The sequence below is a fragment of the Pseudopipra pipra genome, chromosome 1 (genome assembly GCF_036250125.1).
Source record: "Pseudopipra pipra isolate bDixPip1 chromosome 1, bDixPip1.hap1, whole genome shotgun sequence".
Lineage (NCBI taxonomy): Eukaryota > Metazoa > Chordata > Aves > Passeriformes > Pipridae > Pseudopipra > Pseudopipra pipra.
In genome coordinates, this window is record NC_087549.1 from 40,080,527 (window position 1) to 40,096,591 (window position 16,065).

Sequence of the window (16,065 nt, forward strand, 5' to 3'; positions counted from 1 at the left end):
AAACTGTATTTTCTTAACAGACTTGAACTGGGTACAGTACATCAGGCAAGAGCACACACGAATGCAGAGACAAATCAAAACATAAAAAGTTACCTGTGAAAATAATCCACTTTTAGCAAAAACAAGGATGCCCTGGCATCAATACTGTGTATCAAAACAGCCTAACAATCACAGCAAAAGAGGATGCATGTTTAATGTTACACAGTTGGCACAAAGGCTTCACCAGTATGTTTTATACAGCTGTGATCGTAACGTTGTTGAGCAAAAGCTTTGTGAAAAGTCATCCCTATCTAGTATGGAACACGCCACTGGGAAGGATGTGAAAGAACCACAGTGTGCATTCAGCTGCTGTTGGAGCTGCCAAAAAACTATCCATGTCAGCCAGATATCACCCGGCAAATACAATGAGTAGATTGACTTTCTGGCAGTAAATATATGACAAAAGATATATGGAACAGAAGACAAAGAACAAAGCATTTAGTTTTTATAGAAATGTGTTTGCCATACATATTCAGAGTTGGTCTAAGTACTCGGAATGGACTGGAACGATCCAGTAACTTCAATCAGAGTGCCTGAATAGCCTAATACATTTCCAGGTGAGGAAGAATCAGTGACTTCCTGGCTGTAAGACAAGAGATTTAATTTGGCGGTGAAGGCATCTGATCCGACGAGGAGAAATGAGTCCCGTCTAACAACGCTGCTCGCTGCATTTTTACTGTTTTTCCTGCCTTCCCATGACTTCTCTTTTACATTTTACCTATGTAAGAACACCGCAATTCCCCTCTCTCACCTCCCCCCCGCCCCTCCGGGCGTTATAACCCAGCACCAAACCGCCCTCCCGCGCTCCTCCCACCGCGCCTCCGCCGCCCTCCCGCGCCGCCTCCCCGCTGCTGGCCCGTGTCCCGCGGCCGCCTCGCAGCCCGGTGTATGTGCGGCAACAACATGTCGGCGCCGCTGCCCGCCATCGTCCCGGCCGCCAGGAAGGCCACGGCCGCCGTGAGTGCGGGCGGGGGGCGGGAGCGCCGGGAGGGGCCGCCCCCGCCCCGCTTTGTTCTGCGCGGCCCCGGGCGGGGGGCGAGGCGGGCCGGGCCCGCGGGGTATGGCGGCCCGGGCGGGCTGACGGGGCTCTCCCGGTACTTCCCTGCCGGGCGCGGGCTGGGCTCGGCACCTGGAAGGTCAGCGGTGCCCCGGAGGGGCGGCCGCAGATGGCGGCGCGGGGCCGGGGAGGGGAAGGGAGCGGAGCGGAGCTTTTTCTTCTGAGAAAGTGGTGCCGAGCTCCGAACTGTCTCTGACCTTGTGTGGGTGTCTGTGGCTCGAGGGTGAGGTGCGTTTGGGTGGTTAGGGATCTTAAACCGCTACGTTTGGTTATTTTTGCTTTTGTTTCCCTCAGGTCATTTTTCTTCATGGATTGGGAGATACCGGGTGTGTATTCTGATCTGTTACCTACTCGGTAGTTACTATAGTTTCAAATATAATCTGCGTGTTTTAAAGACGTGAACAGTTAAAAGTTACTTAAGCTTCTTGTTTTGCCCTTCATTGACTGCAGCAGCCAACAACAGATGAAACTTCATGTGTCCTGCAGTAATGGTGACAGCTGTTTATTTAAAATTTCCCAGCAAGTCCTCAAAAGCTTTTTCTTCTTTCTTTTCACTCATTTACTTAATTTCGCCTGAATGTGATCCCTCTTTTGTTCTTGAGTCAAACTTGGTAGAAAAAGAAGTCTGCGGGGTTCTGATCTTTCGTTTTCCTGAGAGTGGGCTCCTGGTTATTCCTGTGCTTGTCTAAATTTAAAGTTCTTTTTTATTCTGGACTTGTGGATTGCTGGTTTGCCAATAGGCGCTGTTAGTCCGTTGTTTCTTCAGCATGTTATACTTACGTAAAAATTCACATCTGTTTGATTTATCTAAGCAAACTCCAAAGTAGTCACCTAATAGCTACAGATTTCTCTCTATGAAATGTGGATTTCAGAGTTTGAAAAAAACACCTAAATAAAATGTGCAATACCCTGTTTACCTCGTTCCTGTTATTTCCACGTTTGAGTAGAAATGGAAAGAGTAGTAGGGAGTTTTTGGGAGGCATTCTAGCTGTGGTGTAATGTTTCCATTTGAAGCTTGTGTGTGCCCAGAAATAAGCATGCATTCATTAAAGCCATTGAATTAACAAGTTAGGAGTGTGTTAAACCTTTTTAGTGCAAGACTTTAACGACATTGACACTTAGATACTGAAAATAAGTAGCATGAATGCTTTGTCTGTTTTGCTCTCTTATGGGCAAAATTGCATATTTTTTTCAAGAACTCTGTTTTTGTTACGTGGAACTTGAATGTTGCCTCAAGGTTGAAACTTGCCATATTTAAGATGTAAATTTTTTCTGAAGAACAAGCAAGTCAGCTAAGTCAGCCGTCAGAATTAAAACTTGCATAACCTGGACATTTAGAAAGTTTCAAAAAGAGTCAAGTCCAATGCACTTGGCAGTATTCTACAAGTGGAGGTTTTCTGCTCTGATTTGTTGTGCTGATACAACACCTTGTTTGCGTTATCCTTCTTCCTTTTTGCTGGTAGGACGCAGCTGAGGGAGCAGTACTGCCTGCATCTTGGCACCAAATGTTCAGCAAATGATTGCAGAATCTTTTGAGCTTTTGGAATTTGAGTGCTTGCAAATTGGGTTGATGTTGGTTTTGGCAAGGGGTAAAAAAATAGAGACTTGCTCTTTATTGTAAGTTGTATTCCTTAGACAAGGTGGTGTTTCCATTGTGATGTCAAAGCTAATGCAGTCTCAAACTTGCAAATGCACTGAGTATGCTAAAATGTCTGCATTAACAAGACATGACACTTTTGGGGAAGTACAGTGATTTAGTTGTGTTTGTTCCTCTAGTCCACTGTAGATCAGATTAGATAAGCTGCCTTTAACATGCTACTGGGGTTTTTTTTAAATAAAAGCTGCAGTAGTGACGCAAAAAAGTTGTCTGAAGAGAACTTATTAACAATTTTATAACCTCTCCCAGTTTAAACTGACCTGTTGCACTTCACCTGACTTTTTAAATTGATCATTTCATTTTACCAACTGTAGTTTTCTTACACTGGGAAGTGTCTAACAGAGGTTGTGTTCTTTTTCTCTCTTAGCTCCTATATAAATGGCACTTAAAGATTGGTACATACTTGTGAAAAATCTGAACAAAAGGTACAACATAGAGAATTGTTCTAAGGAAATTGCATAAATGGGTATACACTGTTGCTTTCCAAATTTGTCGAATTATTCTTCATAGTTGGCTAAAAAATGCCCGCAAATTCTTAGCTATTTTTTCTCAGTTGTATTTCTCCTTTAGATTCTTATTTGGTCTTCTGTGATACTGCAAATGTTATGCAAGTCATATTACCTGCAATTTGTTAATAGTATATATAAAAGTATTGGTAGGAAGCAGGCTGAGACATACGGTCAGCGCTTCAAATGTCTGTGCTGTCTGTGTGTTGGAAATGCCTTCAACTTTTCAGGATGATATTAAAACTAAACCGAACATGCTTGTCTGCTGTAGGTCTGGTTCAGCTATGTCACTGATGAATTTGTTAAAGGTGTTTTCTGCTTAGAATCAAATTTCCGATATCTAATTTAGTGGCTGAGTTAGGAATACTGAATGATGAGAAAATGAGGAAATAAAAGTACCACTGAGCGTTCTGGAAAGCCAAATGCAGACCCAGGCAGTGGTTCTACATGGGTTCTGATTTGGGTCAAGGTCAGTTCTAGATGAGCCCTGGAGTGAGTCTTTAAATTTTGCTTTCCAGTGTTCTGGATTGATGGAAGCTCGTTAGCTCGTCTTCTGTGCAGACCTTGCATTGTTCTGAGTACTCATATATGGCATGTGCTTGAGATTAAAAAACTGCTGCAGTCTGAAGTGGTGTTTAGGACTGCCTGAATCCAAGAGCATTTGAGCTGAGCTGAAGTTAACACGCCTGATTGATTAGGTTGGCTTCACGTGGAGTTAGTTTGGATGTCAGTTTGCTGCTCTCTCGCATGAAGAAATGCAGTTCAGAAAGAGCAGAGTTGGCTGTGAAAGAAACTGCCGTAACTCTGCAATAGCAGCAAAGCAGACTCTGAGCTGCCTGGAAGCAGGGTACCTGTGTTCATCTGTTGTGCCACACAAGTTAATTAAGCCATACAGATACAGAGCAGGCTTTGCCTAGAGCCAAAGTGGTGTTTCTGCAGCTCTGTCACAAGTGTGGTAGTCAAATTAGATAAAGTCTTCCTGGCTGTTTCTATGCTACAAGCATTCAGATGCTCAACAAACCTTCCAAGTTTAGTACTGCATTCATAGTATACTGTGGTTGATGTAAAAATTTTCTAGAAATGTGTTTATAGTGAGCTAATTCTGCATATTTCATACTTGGACTGTGCTGATGCACCAGTATAGAAATAAGAGCTAAGCCAAAACATAAATGCAATTTAATATACTTTTTGTTAACAGGCATGGATGGTCAGAAGCGCTTGCAGGTATCAAAAGCCCTCATGTGAAATACATTTGCCCACATGCGTAAGTTTGTAACTTTTCTTGTTTTACCTTATTCTGCAGAGTTGCATATTAAGATATTTGCACAGATGATGAAGTCAAATGGGATTTGGATGTCTCTGCATTTTGGGTTTTTTATGTAAAAATGCACTCTCAAATTATGCTGATGATATTAAGTATTTTCTTGGATTTAGGAACTGCTGTGTGATTTACTTTAGGGCAAAACTGCATTTTTATTTGTATTTTGTTTTTCTTACTAGTTCAGACTGAAAACGTATTTGGAAGGCTTTATGTACAAAGTTAGATTATTTTGACTTTGTTTTCATTGGATCGATTTGTTTGTTGCTTCCCCCCCACCCCAACAATCATTTTTTAAAAAACAGTTTCATCAAGGAATAATTTTTGTTTGTATTTTACTTACCATTACATATAATTTGTATGAGGTACATGTGCTTAAGCTTGAGTGTGCATATAATGTATTGAAACTTGCTGTACGGTACAGGGAAATTTAAAGATTCACAGGATATTCATACTTTCAGGAAACAATGCAATTTGACCTCTCTTTGTGCAATTTGACAAGAGAAATACTTCTGAACAGAGTCGGGAGTCAATAAATAAAGCAATAAGATCTATCTAGTGTTTACTTAATGGTAGAAAAACTAATTACGTATAATGTTAATTTATTTTAACATAAAGTTCAGATTGTATTGGGATATGTGGAGCATGGACGATAGAGAGAGAGAAGTAAGCAATTTTTTGCTGATTACTGGGCTGTGATTGATTTATTTGTTTTACCACATGGCTGCACTTTCCTGAGCCGTTCAAAAGGAGCTTAGCAAGATCTGCTGTTTTCTTTGCTTGCCCTTTGTCTTCTTTCAGTCTTTCCCTGCGGAACTTATGGTCCTCAGTTTCCATAGATTAAAATTAAAGCCAGGTTTGATCCATGGCATGGTCCATTGAAGTTGTCTTGATATGCCTGAAAAGATGACATACAGCAGCATAGGGGTGGGAAGGAGTCCTGCAGTGAAGGCAGGCCCTGCCTAAGGATGTATATATTAAAATATGTAGGTGATATATATGCAGTTGCACACACACACATTTAAAGCAGCCCATTAATGTTTTGCTTGCTCTCCATAGAGAGTGGTAATTCAACCTTGAATATTAAATCTGTTTGGGCTGGCAGGTTTCAAGAGAGTTTCCTTCAAGAGATGCTGCAAAGCAGCTCATGATAACTACAGTTTAAAAGTAAGACATAATTACATGACAGTTATGTCATGTAATTTCATGACGTAACTGCATGTGCATTGTTGAATTTCAGTATCTATCTTATGTCAGTGGTGTTCATTCTCATTTCCAGGCCGGTCATGCCAGTTTCTTTGAACATGAACATGTCTATGCCATCATGGTAAGTATTTGTACAATTGCAGATGATTCTAATGAAACTGTATCCAGAGGTTTGAGCTAATTATTCTTAATTTAAAATCATGAACAACTTGAATGTCTGGTTTTAATCACATGAAAGTATAAAAAGCTTTTTGCTTTAGTTCTGTTCTTATAAAAGGGCTCTCATGAGTACACTAATTATGCTTGTGTATCTATGGTAATGGTTATTCCTCAGGACTAATCTGTGTGTCTTAAAATAGAAACCCCATTTTATTTTACAGGTACAGTGTGCATCATGTGTGAATTCATAGTCAGTAGTAGTAGAAACTTGCAGTAGAAATATTGTTGCTACTAGTGAGTAATATTTGGTGGGTCAGTATGATATGTAGAAACAGTTCTTTATAACATCCATTCTGAATAGAGAACAAGAAGAATGTGGTAGATTTCAGTGGTCCTAAACCAGTCTTCAGTTTTGTTGAGTTTTGATTTTGTTTTTTTTTCTCAAGTAACTTGTATTTGTTTTTCCTGTATTTCTTCAAACTATATTTTAATTTGTACATAGAACTGATAAATTGATATTTCTGCTAATATTTTTGGAGCAAATATCAAAACTAAGCAGCTTAATTTGCAGTAAATTACAGAAGATATCAGAACTCAGAAAAGCTTTGTTGACTAGATCTAGCCTCTTAAGCCACATTTACCAATGTAAATATGTTTCTTGTAATCTATGGTACTAAACAATATGTCAGCTAAAATTTTTATCTGGAAAACATCCAATTTTTATTATTTGTGTATTAAGGAAGTGGAATGGATGCTCTAATGAATAACGCTCTTGTTGATGTTTTTGTAAGGTTTGATATCACTGGACTTTCTCCAGATTCCCAGGAGGATGAAGCTGGGATCAAGCAGGCGGCGGAGAATGGTATGCTTAGGACTGTTTTTTGGTGTCTTAAAAGTACTTCTGTGTATTCTTAAAAATGAATTATCTGTCCGAAACAGGTTCTCCAAAGGCGACGTTTTTAGGGAAAACAGTATGTATATACTGTATTATCACTGACCAACGTTTGGCTAAATGCATTGTTTGGTTGGGTTTTTTTTAACTTTATTAATAAGCAGAGTAATCACCAATATAAACACTTCATACTCTCAAATATGAAATGTACATGGGAACCAGTGTATTTCTTTTTTTAAGAGCTTTTGGGTAGCATGACGGCTTGGAGCTGTATGAGCATCCACTTGCATTGCTTTTACTTAGAAGAGGACACCGTCTTCCCAGCAGTGGGGCTTTTGGAAGACTTAGTTGTGTGCTTTTCCTCTTTGTGGCACTAAAATTTCTTACTGTGCTCTAGATATTTTGATATTTTTTAACGTATAGCAGACTAGATTTTCCTTTCTCTAGCTTTCTGTTGATGCCAGGAGGAAGGTATCTTTCTTGAGAATGGAGTGACTTTTAACTACTGGCTTTTATTTATGTTGCAGTTAAAGCACTGATAGATCAAGAAGTAAAAAATGGAATTCCTTCTAATCGAATTATTCTAGGAGGCTTTTCTCAGGTAAGATATGGTTGGAGAGGACTGTGTGGGGGTTTTTTTCTAGAGAAGTTACCTAGCTTTCTTACAGTGGAAAATCTAGACAATTGAATTGAAAAGACCTGATGTTAGATGCCTCTAAAATTTTAAGATGTCAATTTTCCTTTGCTTTAACAAATAAAGTTTTTTAGTTTTGTGCAAATGATTACTGTTTACTGGAGAATGAATATGCATGTGTAAAAACATACTAAAATTAATAGCCTATTTAAAATCTGTATGCAGATAACATATATAGTTTTACTTGAAAATCTTGCTGTATTTTTAGTTTAAATTTAATTTGGTAGATATTTGGTGGTCTGGATTTATTTGGCAAATCTTCCCTTCATACTTGTGGTAGGTAGCTGAGTAGATTAATTGGTCCATACATCAACTCCCCAGTCTGCATGCAAATAAATTGACATATTAAAGTAGTGATAATATTGTTGTGAGTAATAGTGTTTTATTTTCTTTTCACAGCTGTTAGTTACAGTAAATTTGCTGGTTTACTTCTGAATTCATAACATGGTCTTGGAGGGGAGGAGAAAAAGCAAAACACAAGTACATAAACACTGTTTTGGTTCTAAAGAAGGATAGACTGAAATAGAAAATGCCCTTTAAAAGAGAAATCAGAGATCTTGAAACAAGCATTAAGAGGGAGATTATTGTGACTATTCTAATACTTATGTCTCTTTATGTTAGGGAGGTGCTTTATCGTTGTATACAGCTCTTACAACGCATCAAAAGTTAGCAGGTGTTGTAGCCCTCAGCTGTTGGCTTCCTCTCCGGGCCTCTTTTCCTCAGGTATTTATATTTCTTTCCTAAGATAATTTGCGCCTTTGGGGAGTGAGTATATCTCAAAATTGTACCTCCTGCAGGAGTTAGGGGCCATCGTTATTACCAGATATTGACAGTTGTTTGATAACTTCAAAGTTTTTAAAGTAGTGCCCTGGAGTTTCAGATTTTGCTCAATAGCAAGCATGAATAAACGCTGAGTAGCTATCTATGTTTAAAATGACGTTCCTAGAAAGTTTAAAGGATGTAACAAATTTTCTGTGAAGATTAATTTCCTGTCTGCCATTTGTTCCATCTGCAGTTGAATGAAGTTTCAGGGTTTTTACTTGGCCAGAAGTCATGTTCTTCTGTTCTGAAGTTTTTTGGCAAAATGTTATTTGCAGGTCTTTGAGCTGAATGTACTGTCAGATACAGAGCTTACTTCATAAGGAACTTGCAGACTATACATTGTATTTTTCCGCCTCTCAGAATTCAACTTGTCATGCTACAGGGCGTAGTGCCATGGGGTTATTTTATTTCAAAGGTGTTAGAAGCCTTATCTCCACTTAGTGTCTCTTTCTTCTCTTCTCTTGTCTAATTGCACTCCTAGCAGGGCCCTATCAGTGGTGTCAACAAGGACATTCCTGTTCTTCAGTGCCACGGGGACTGTGACCCACTGGTTCCTGTAATGTTTGGTTCCCTCACTGTTGAGAAGCTAAAGAGTATGATAAATCCAGCCAATGTAACCTTCAAGACCTACTCTGGCATGATGCATAGCTCATCTCTTGAGGTACTTTTCTTAATATACAATGTTTTAGCTGGGTATGGTTAATTCTTTTCCCTTAAAACAAATACTGGTTTTAGCGGGGGGAGAGGATGGCTGAGTTAGTTTTTGGTTGGTTGGTTTTGTGTTTGTCTTCATTTTTTTTTTTTTTCCCAATAAGTGCTTCATGCTACTGACTTATTTTGGTGAGTAACCAAATACTGGGCTAAAAAAAAGCATACAAAGCAAGAGTTTATATGACTAGTGAGAACTTCCTCATAAGGTTGTATTTTAGGGACTAGGCTACTTGGTCTATAAAATACTTCTTTTCCCCCTAAATTTTTATTGTTTGCTTACTAACTAAAAAAAAAACAAACTGAAAGAAACCCTCAGAAACCAAACAAAGAAAAACCTCAAAAACCCAACCTGAATTGGTAGACATTCTCATAGCATAAATCCAGCATGGTATTCTGGAGAGAAGAACCCTGATAGTTCTATGGATGGAAACACAGAAGAGTAGAGAGGGAGGACTGATATTATGGAAGAGGCAGCCTCAGAACCTATATTTATGATTCTGGCTCAGCAGGCAGCTGAGCTGATGTAATAACTTGCTGCTGCCAGAAAGGAGTGGACTGGTTCCCTCTGCTCATGACCTTGTGGCCCTCTCTTCCTCCTTGCACTGGCTCTAGAGCTGATCAGAAACTTCCTTGAACCGTTTTGAACTTGTTAAAATGGCAAAAGCTGCTGGCTTCAGTTATTGCAGCTGTAGTGAGTTGAAGCATCAGAACTCACACAAACTAAGTGATAGGAGTAAGAAACAGAAGAGGAGGCGAGGAGCAGATCTGCGTTTGTCTGAATCCGTAACTTTTTTAATTTGGATTGTTGTATCTTGAGGGAACTGTACCTTTGGACAACCTCTCTGGGACATTTACACAGTAATATTGTATTTAGACAGTAATATCGCTGAGTTGTTACACAAATATATTTAAATGCGCTCTTTATTACAACAATGACTTAACTAAAAAAGAAAAGTTAACATGGCTTAGTTTCCTGGTCTAGTTTGCTGCATTGCGTTTCCTTAAGGAAAGAAACATCATGAAGATGAAACTGAATGGTTAGGAGGAGGAGCTGCTGCCTTTTCACACTGTTGCTTACTGAAAAAAGTTTAAAATACACACAAAGCTATGGCTTTAGCTGCATTCAGGTCCTATCTGTGGTCAGCCTGGTTCTATTCAGGTCACCTGATGTTTAATATATAACTTGCCTGCTCAGTGTCAGAGAGAGAAAAAGTAGCCTTTGTTCTCTCTTGTATTTTAGCCTCTTCTGAAGAGACTTATCGGCCTTGACTTGTGTGCAAAGTGGTATGATTTTATCAAGCAACTAATTACTCAATATTTATAGCCCAGCTGCTCATTATAACTGAAATGTTGAAACGAGATTTAAGTGTAGCTGAATATATAGTAGTACTGAACTTCAACTAATACATACTTTCATACTTTTTGTCTTTGAACAGGAGATGATGGATGTAAAACAGTTCATAGACAAACATCTACCTCCCATAGACTGAACTGATCTGTGAGAAGCCTTCTATATAAATACACCAGCATCAACTGTGGTAGAGTGTTAATCTTTTCATATGCCTGATAGGAAGCATAATTTCTATACCTGCAGTGTTACTACTGTGTTGCAAATTTATACTTAGGATGAGGATTAAATAATACAAATGTACAAGAAATTATAATCTTTTTAGTATTCATCACCCACTGGTGGGAACTATATAAATGAGGGGACTAGGTAACAATGACAGAATGTAACCCTAAACATACCATTTTAAGATGTCTGATTTTTTTTTTTCTTTGATTGCAGAATTTTAAACCATTTGTACAGGTAATTAAAAACTAAATTTAAGTGAGCCACATAGATGTGACCAGTTTAGTTGTACTTGAGACATGGTTTGTTCTTAATACTCACTGAAAACATATAGCAGCATTTAAGTAATGAATGCGTAAAGTACACAACGTGGAACACAGTGTACATAAAGTACACAACATGTAACGTAGTGGGCATGGGTAGAATAAATGCTACTGAGAATAAAGCTTTAAAGATTATAGGGTAATTTTTTAACAGATGAGGAGGGTTGATCTATAATGGCTAGAAGTCAGCTAAGGTATTTCTTATGTTTAAAACACCTCCATTTTAAATTGTTCATATAGGTAGATACTGTGGAAATTCTAAAGGGACTCATTCCTTGTTAGGCTGTCCTTTGTCACTTATTGTCTGTCTTTGTTTTTTTAAACTTGTTGCAAATGTTGACTTGGAACAGAATTCTGAAGAAGTGCATAGGATCAATCTGAGTTTGATTAAAGAAGTCTCATTTTCATACTGAATATGCTTTAGTCATTGTAGCTTTCATTTTTTTGTGTATTTCACATGAGCAGTTACAGCATACAGTTTTGATTTTTTTCCCCTCTGTCTGTTTGAAGTAACTAACTGAAAATAGCGTAGCTGTGTAGTTTTGTGTATTGTTGAAATCTCATCTGCAACGCACACATTCACTTATTTGAATTACTTTTTAATAGAAATATTAGTGCAATTTGCATATAAATTACCTAAACTTTAAATTGATACCATATAATACTTTCTCTTATTGAATGTTGAGACTTGGGGGTTTTTTGTTTTTTGGTTTTTTTTTTTTCTGAAAAGGAACAAAGCATTTTATTTTCAAATATATCAGTCTGCATTTCCCCAGATCAGCATAGCCTAGGAATATGAAGATATACCATGGAAAAAAAATTAAATCTGCAAGATACAAAATGTTTCTTCTTTCAGAAGCTTAAAATAGCAGAATGCAGTGGGTTACAGGAATTGATGCACACTCAGTAGCTTTTTGCAGTTAAGAGCCACAATTTACTTCTGGCAACTGCTCTTCTGTGGAGCTCAGAGGCTGTCACCACACTAGGAATGCTTAACATAATGCACTGCACTTTTTACTACATAATATGCTGCATAACAATGCTCTATACTATGTTTTCAGTCAAAGAATATTCCTATTTTGGATGCATCTCTCATGTCAGCACTGTGCTTCATACCTGTGTTTAAGGTACATTTTCTTCTCCCAGCTTAATCAAGGGGGTCCTCTTAGAGTGTATATGGATTTATGTCTTGAGGCATCTGCCAGTGCAAATACATAAGTGGGGAATTATACTTCATTTTTAGGAAGCTGTTTTTCTCTTCTAATCCAGTTGCTATGGATTATGAAATATCACTTAATACGTAAAATTAAAAAGGAGTTTTCTTCCTAAATGGTAATGAAACAGTTTTAGATACTCCATCTGTGTAGTTAAGAGGGCATGTTTATTAACTTTGAAGTTTAATTAGTCATTTCTCTCAATCACTCTCTTCTATAGATCTGCCAATTTGTCTTTCAGTTAATTTAGTTCACAGAAGAAACCATAATATTCTTATTGTAGTTGTGCCAAAGTTCTCTTGAGAAAACAGTATGTTCTAGCTTGGAGTCATTCCCAAATTGCATTAGGTAATTTTGCAGTCCTGCTGAATTGCAGTCTTGGTAAGCAAACTATATGGTATTTCTCCTAGTTTTTAGATTTATTTTCATTCCCCTGTCGTCTACATATTTCCCTGAATATTGGTGTGTTTCCAAAGTTCTTGGATGAGCTTATAATTTTTACTTCATTACTTTCATGTTCTGTTTGTGGATTTCTTGATATGCTGTTCAGCTGTCTTAAGTTCTAATTGGCTGTGTCCTTATTTCATATATTCCTCCTTCTGCAAGAATGAGTTTAAAAAAGTATTTCTAAGATTTTAAAATGAGATCAGTCCTAACTTAATTCTGTATTAGCCTCATAACACTTTCTTCAGTTTGATGAACTGTGTTTACAGCTTGTGGTCAGTTTCTAATACTTATGCATTCTAATCCAAGTCAGCTTCAACTGTCATCATTGTGATTCTTTCAGATGTTTTTCTATAAATGCTTTTTTTGTGTTAACTTTGTTCAAGTACTCAGCTATCACAACAAGATTCTTTTTCATACTGCTGTTTTGCTGCTTGATTTATCTACAAAGAGCTGTTACCAAAGTAAATATCAGTAAATGTTTTGACTTACTCTGAATTTCTGTGTTCTAGGAAGAATTCTCCTCATTTTCTTTTCCAGGAGTGTATGTTTATGTTGTAGTTGGGGGTTGCTAAAGAGCCCAGAAGCTAGAGGAAACTTCAAGTCTGTATCTTGTTCATGAAACTGTGTATCTCGAGCTCCTATCTTTTGTAACTTTCTGGCTGGTTTGAAAACTTTGAGTATGATCTTATAGCTGAACTTCATCATTACCTTAAGTGATTTGATGTTGGGATTTTTGTCATAATGCATATACATGAGACTGAATGATGGCTCAGTCTGGTGGGGCAGTTTTCATAGTGTTCTATTAAAATGGAGAACTTGGACTGTCAGTGTTCTAAATATGAATGTTCTATCAGCAAATGTCCTACAATTCGAAACTGTCCGATAATGAAGTTTATTTTTTGTAATCTTAGACTTTCCACCAAAGGAAATGATGTCTGTCAAAGGTGTGAAAACAGTGATACGAAAATACCTTGCTTGCAGATCAGTTTGTTTCAACAGGCATCTAACTTGCTAATGTTAATTTCAAAATGGTACTTAAATTTGACTGCAGTTTTGTGCAATGATAAGTCTGACTTCTTGTTGGAATATGTCGCCCACTTTTTAATAAACATGTTGAGTTATATATTATAAGCCAAATCTTCCAGCCATTCTTGAGGTAAACCTGTATTGGGGTCTGTACTGGGGTGAGGGCTGTATGATTTGGTCTCTTCCTACTATTTTGTGTAATTACAACACAGTAGATTGCTAAAAGTACTGTACACTGTAACTGGTATTAGAACTGTTAATTAAAAGATGTTCTCTCTAACGGAGTATACTGCACTTCATTGAAATAATTTGTATGCATCTTTTATGTAGAGGTGCTATTTGGGATGATGGATAGGACTGAGAACAAACTGTGTAAGATGTTGATAAAGCCATATGTACAAGACCTATGTATCTTAAATTTTATAAAGAAATGCTGAACGTTTACTCTTTGTGCTATGAAATATAAACCATTTATATTTAATATAAACATCTAAGATGTAATTTATTTTACTCATTTTATTTATGATAAGAAATCTTAACTTGGAGATTATTTCTGTAGTAGGGAAAATGTAAAAATTTCCCATTTTTTATCACTGTAAAATAAATTTCCATTGGCATTTAGGCAAGTACTAAAGACTTTTTCCATACTTACCTTAAAGAAGTTGAGCTTTCATATGCTGTGAAGCAGGAACTCTAGAGGCTTCTTGCAAATACATTGCATGATAATATAATACAGAAGAATGATGATTTGTAGTTACTGAAGGGAAAATCACTCACCAAGATATGTTCTGCTACATTGTTGTGAGAATGCTAAGTATAATTTTATTTTTTTTCATATTCTGGGTTAATTTTATTTAACTTTTCTTGTAATTTTGAAAGGTAGAGGAAATTAAGATATTTTCTAGTAGAGTTATTCTAGGACACTAAAGAGCCAAAATCTTTTCACTCTCTATTGCTACACCTTTCTCTGGGAGTTTGGTGGTGTCAGGGAGGCTTTGTAGTTATATTAGGTTTGGCATGCATACTACTCAAGAGATTTGTTAAAGAAACAGTTTTCAGATCAGGGGTTACATGCTCTATTTAAGTTTAATATTTGAGGGTGACCAGTGGTATACATAGTGCAGGGCACTCTAGAGAAAATTCGAGGTTATCTGGGAAGCGAGGGAATGGGGTGTACAGGCAGACTTCCCCCTCAAGCAGTTTAAAGCAGCTAAAAGGCTACTTGCCTCCACAGACTCCTCCAAAAATCAGTGTGCAATATGATGAGGAAGTTCATGAATGTACAGGAATGCCTGATAGATGCAGTGCTCTATGTGAATATGTAGTGGCAACTTGAGAGTCTAAGAATAGCTAGTAACAATAAAAATGCAATACTGCACAGAGTAATCTGGCAGTTTGTATTTTATGAGAAACGTTTTGAGTAATGTTCAGTTTCTATTTACTTTCAGCCCTGGCATCCCTGATAAGATAATTGTGACAGGAAACCTTGCCTAAATTTAGTATAGAAAAAAACCCAAAAAAAACCCAAACAAAAAAACCCCCCCAAAACCAAATCAACCAACCAACCAACCAAAAAAAAAAAAAAAAACAAAACCCAAACAAAACCAACCACACAAACAAACAAACCAAAAAAACAACCAAGCAAAAAACCAACCAAACAAAAAAACCCCAAAAAAACAAACAGAAAACCAATCAAACAAAACAAAAAAAACAACCAACCAAACAAAAAAAACCCCAAACAAACAAACCAAAAAACCAACCAACCAAAAAACAAACAAACAAAAAAACCAAAGAAACAAAAAACAAACAAACTAAAACCCCAAACAAAACAAAAAACCAACAAAACAAAAACCCAACCAAACAATAAACCAAACAAACAAAACAAAAAATAAACAAAAAAAAGAAAAAACAAAACAAAAACAAAACAAAAAACCAACCAAACAAAAACCAACCAAACAAAAAACTCAAAAAAACCAACCAAACAAAACAAAAACACAAACAAACAAACAAAAAACTAAAAAAACCAACCTACCAACCAAACAAAAAACAAAGAAACCAAAAACTAAACAAACAACAAAACCAAAAAACCCCTCAAAAACCAAATCAAGCAACCAACAACAAAAAAAAAACACAACAAAAAAACCAAACAAACAAAAAAACAAAGAAACAAAAAAAACCCCAAAAAACCCCAAACAAAAACCAAACAAGCAAAACAAAAAAACAACCAAAAACCAAACAAAACAAAAAACCAACTAAACAAAAACCAACCAAACAAAAAAACCACAAAAAACCCCAACCAAACAAAAAAAAACCCACAAAAAACCAAAGCAGCAACGAACAAACAAACCAAAACCCAAACAAACAAAAACCAAACAAAACAAAACCACAAACAAAACCAACCAAACCAAACAAAAACACAAA

At 37.1% G+C, this 16,065-nt stretch overlaps 1 protein-coding gene across 3 annotated transcripts; it reads left to right on the top strand.

Annotated features, from left to right (window-relative positions):
* The first annotated feature begins 846 nt into the window (after window positions 1-846).
* LYPLA1 (lysophospholipase 1) lies at window positions 847-13,924 on the top strand. 3 transcript variants are annotated; one of them, XM_064653169.1, is made up of 9 exons: window positions 847-996; window positions 1,391-1,422; window positions 4,458-4,523; window positions 5,857-5,904; window positions 6,734-6,804; window positions 7,362-7,435; window positions 8,150-8,251; window positions 8,832-9,011; window positions 10,498-13,924. In XM_064653169.1, exons 1-9 carry the CDS (start codon window positions 928-930, stop codon window positions 10,549-10,551), a joined length of 696 nt encoding a protein of 231 aa, XP_064509239.1. In that variant the 5' UTR covers window positions 847-927; the 3' UTR covers window positions 10,552-13,924. The 3 variants fall into 3 exon arrangements, with proteins under 3 accessions (XP_064509239.1, XP_064509247.1, XP_064509259.1); XM_064653177.1 differs by having other exon boundaries at window positions 848-996; window positions 8,835-9,011; XM_064653189.1 differs by lacking the exon at window positions 847-996 and adding an exon at window positions 1,088-1,175.
* Window positions 13,925-16,065: the final 2,141 nt, after the last annotated feature.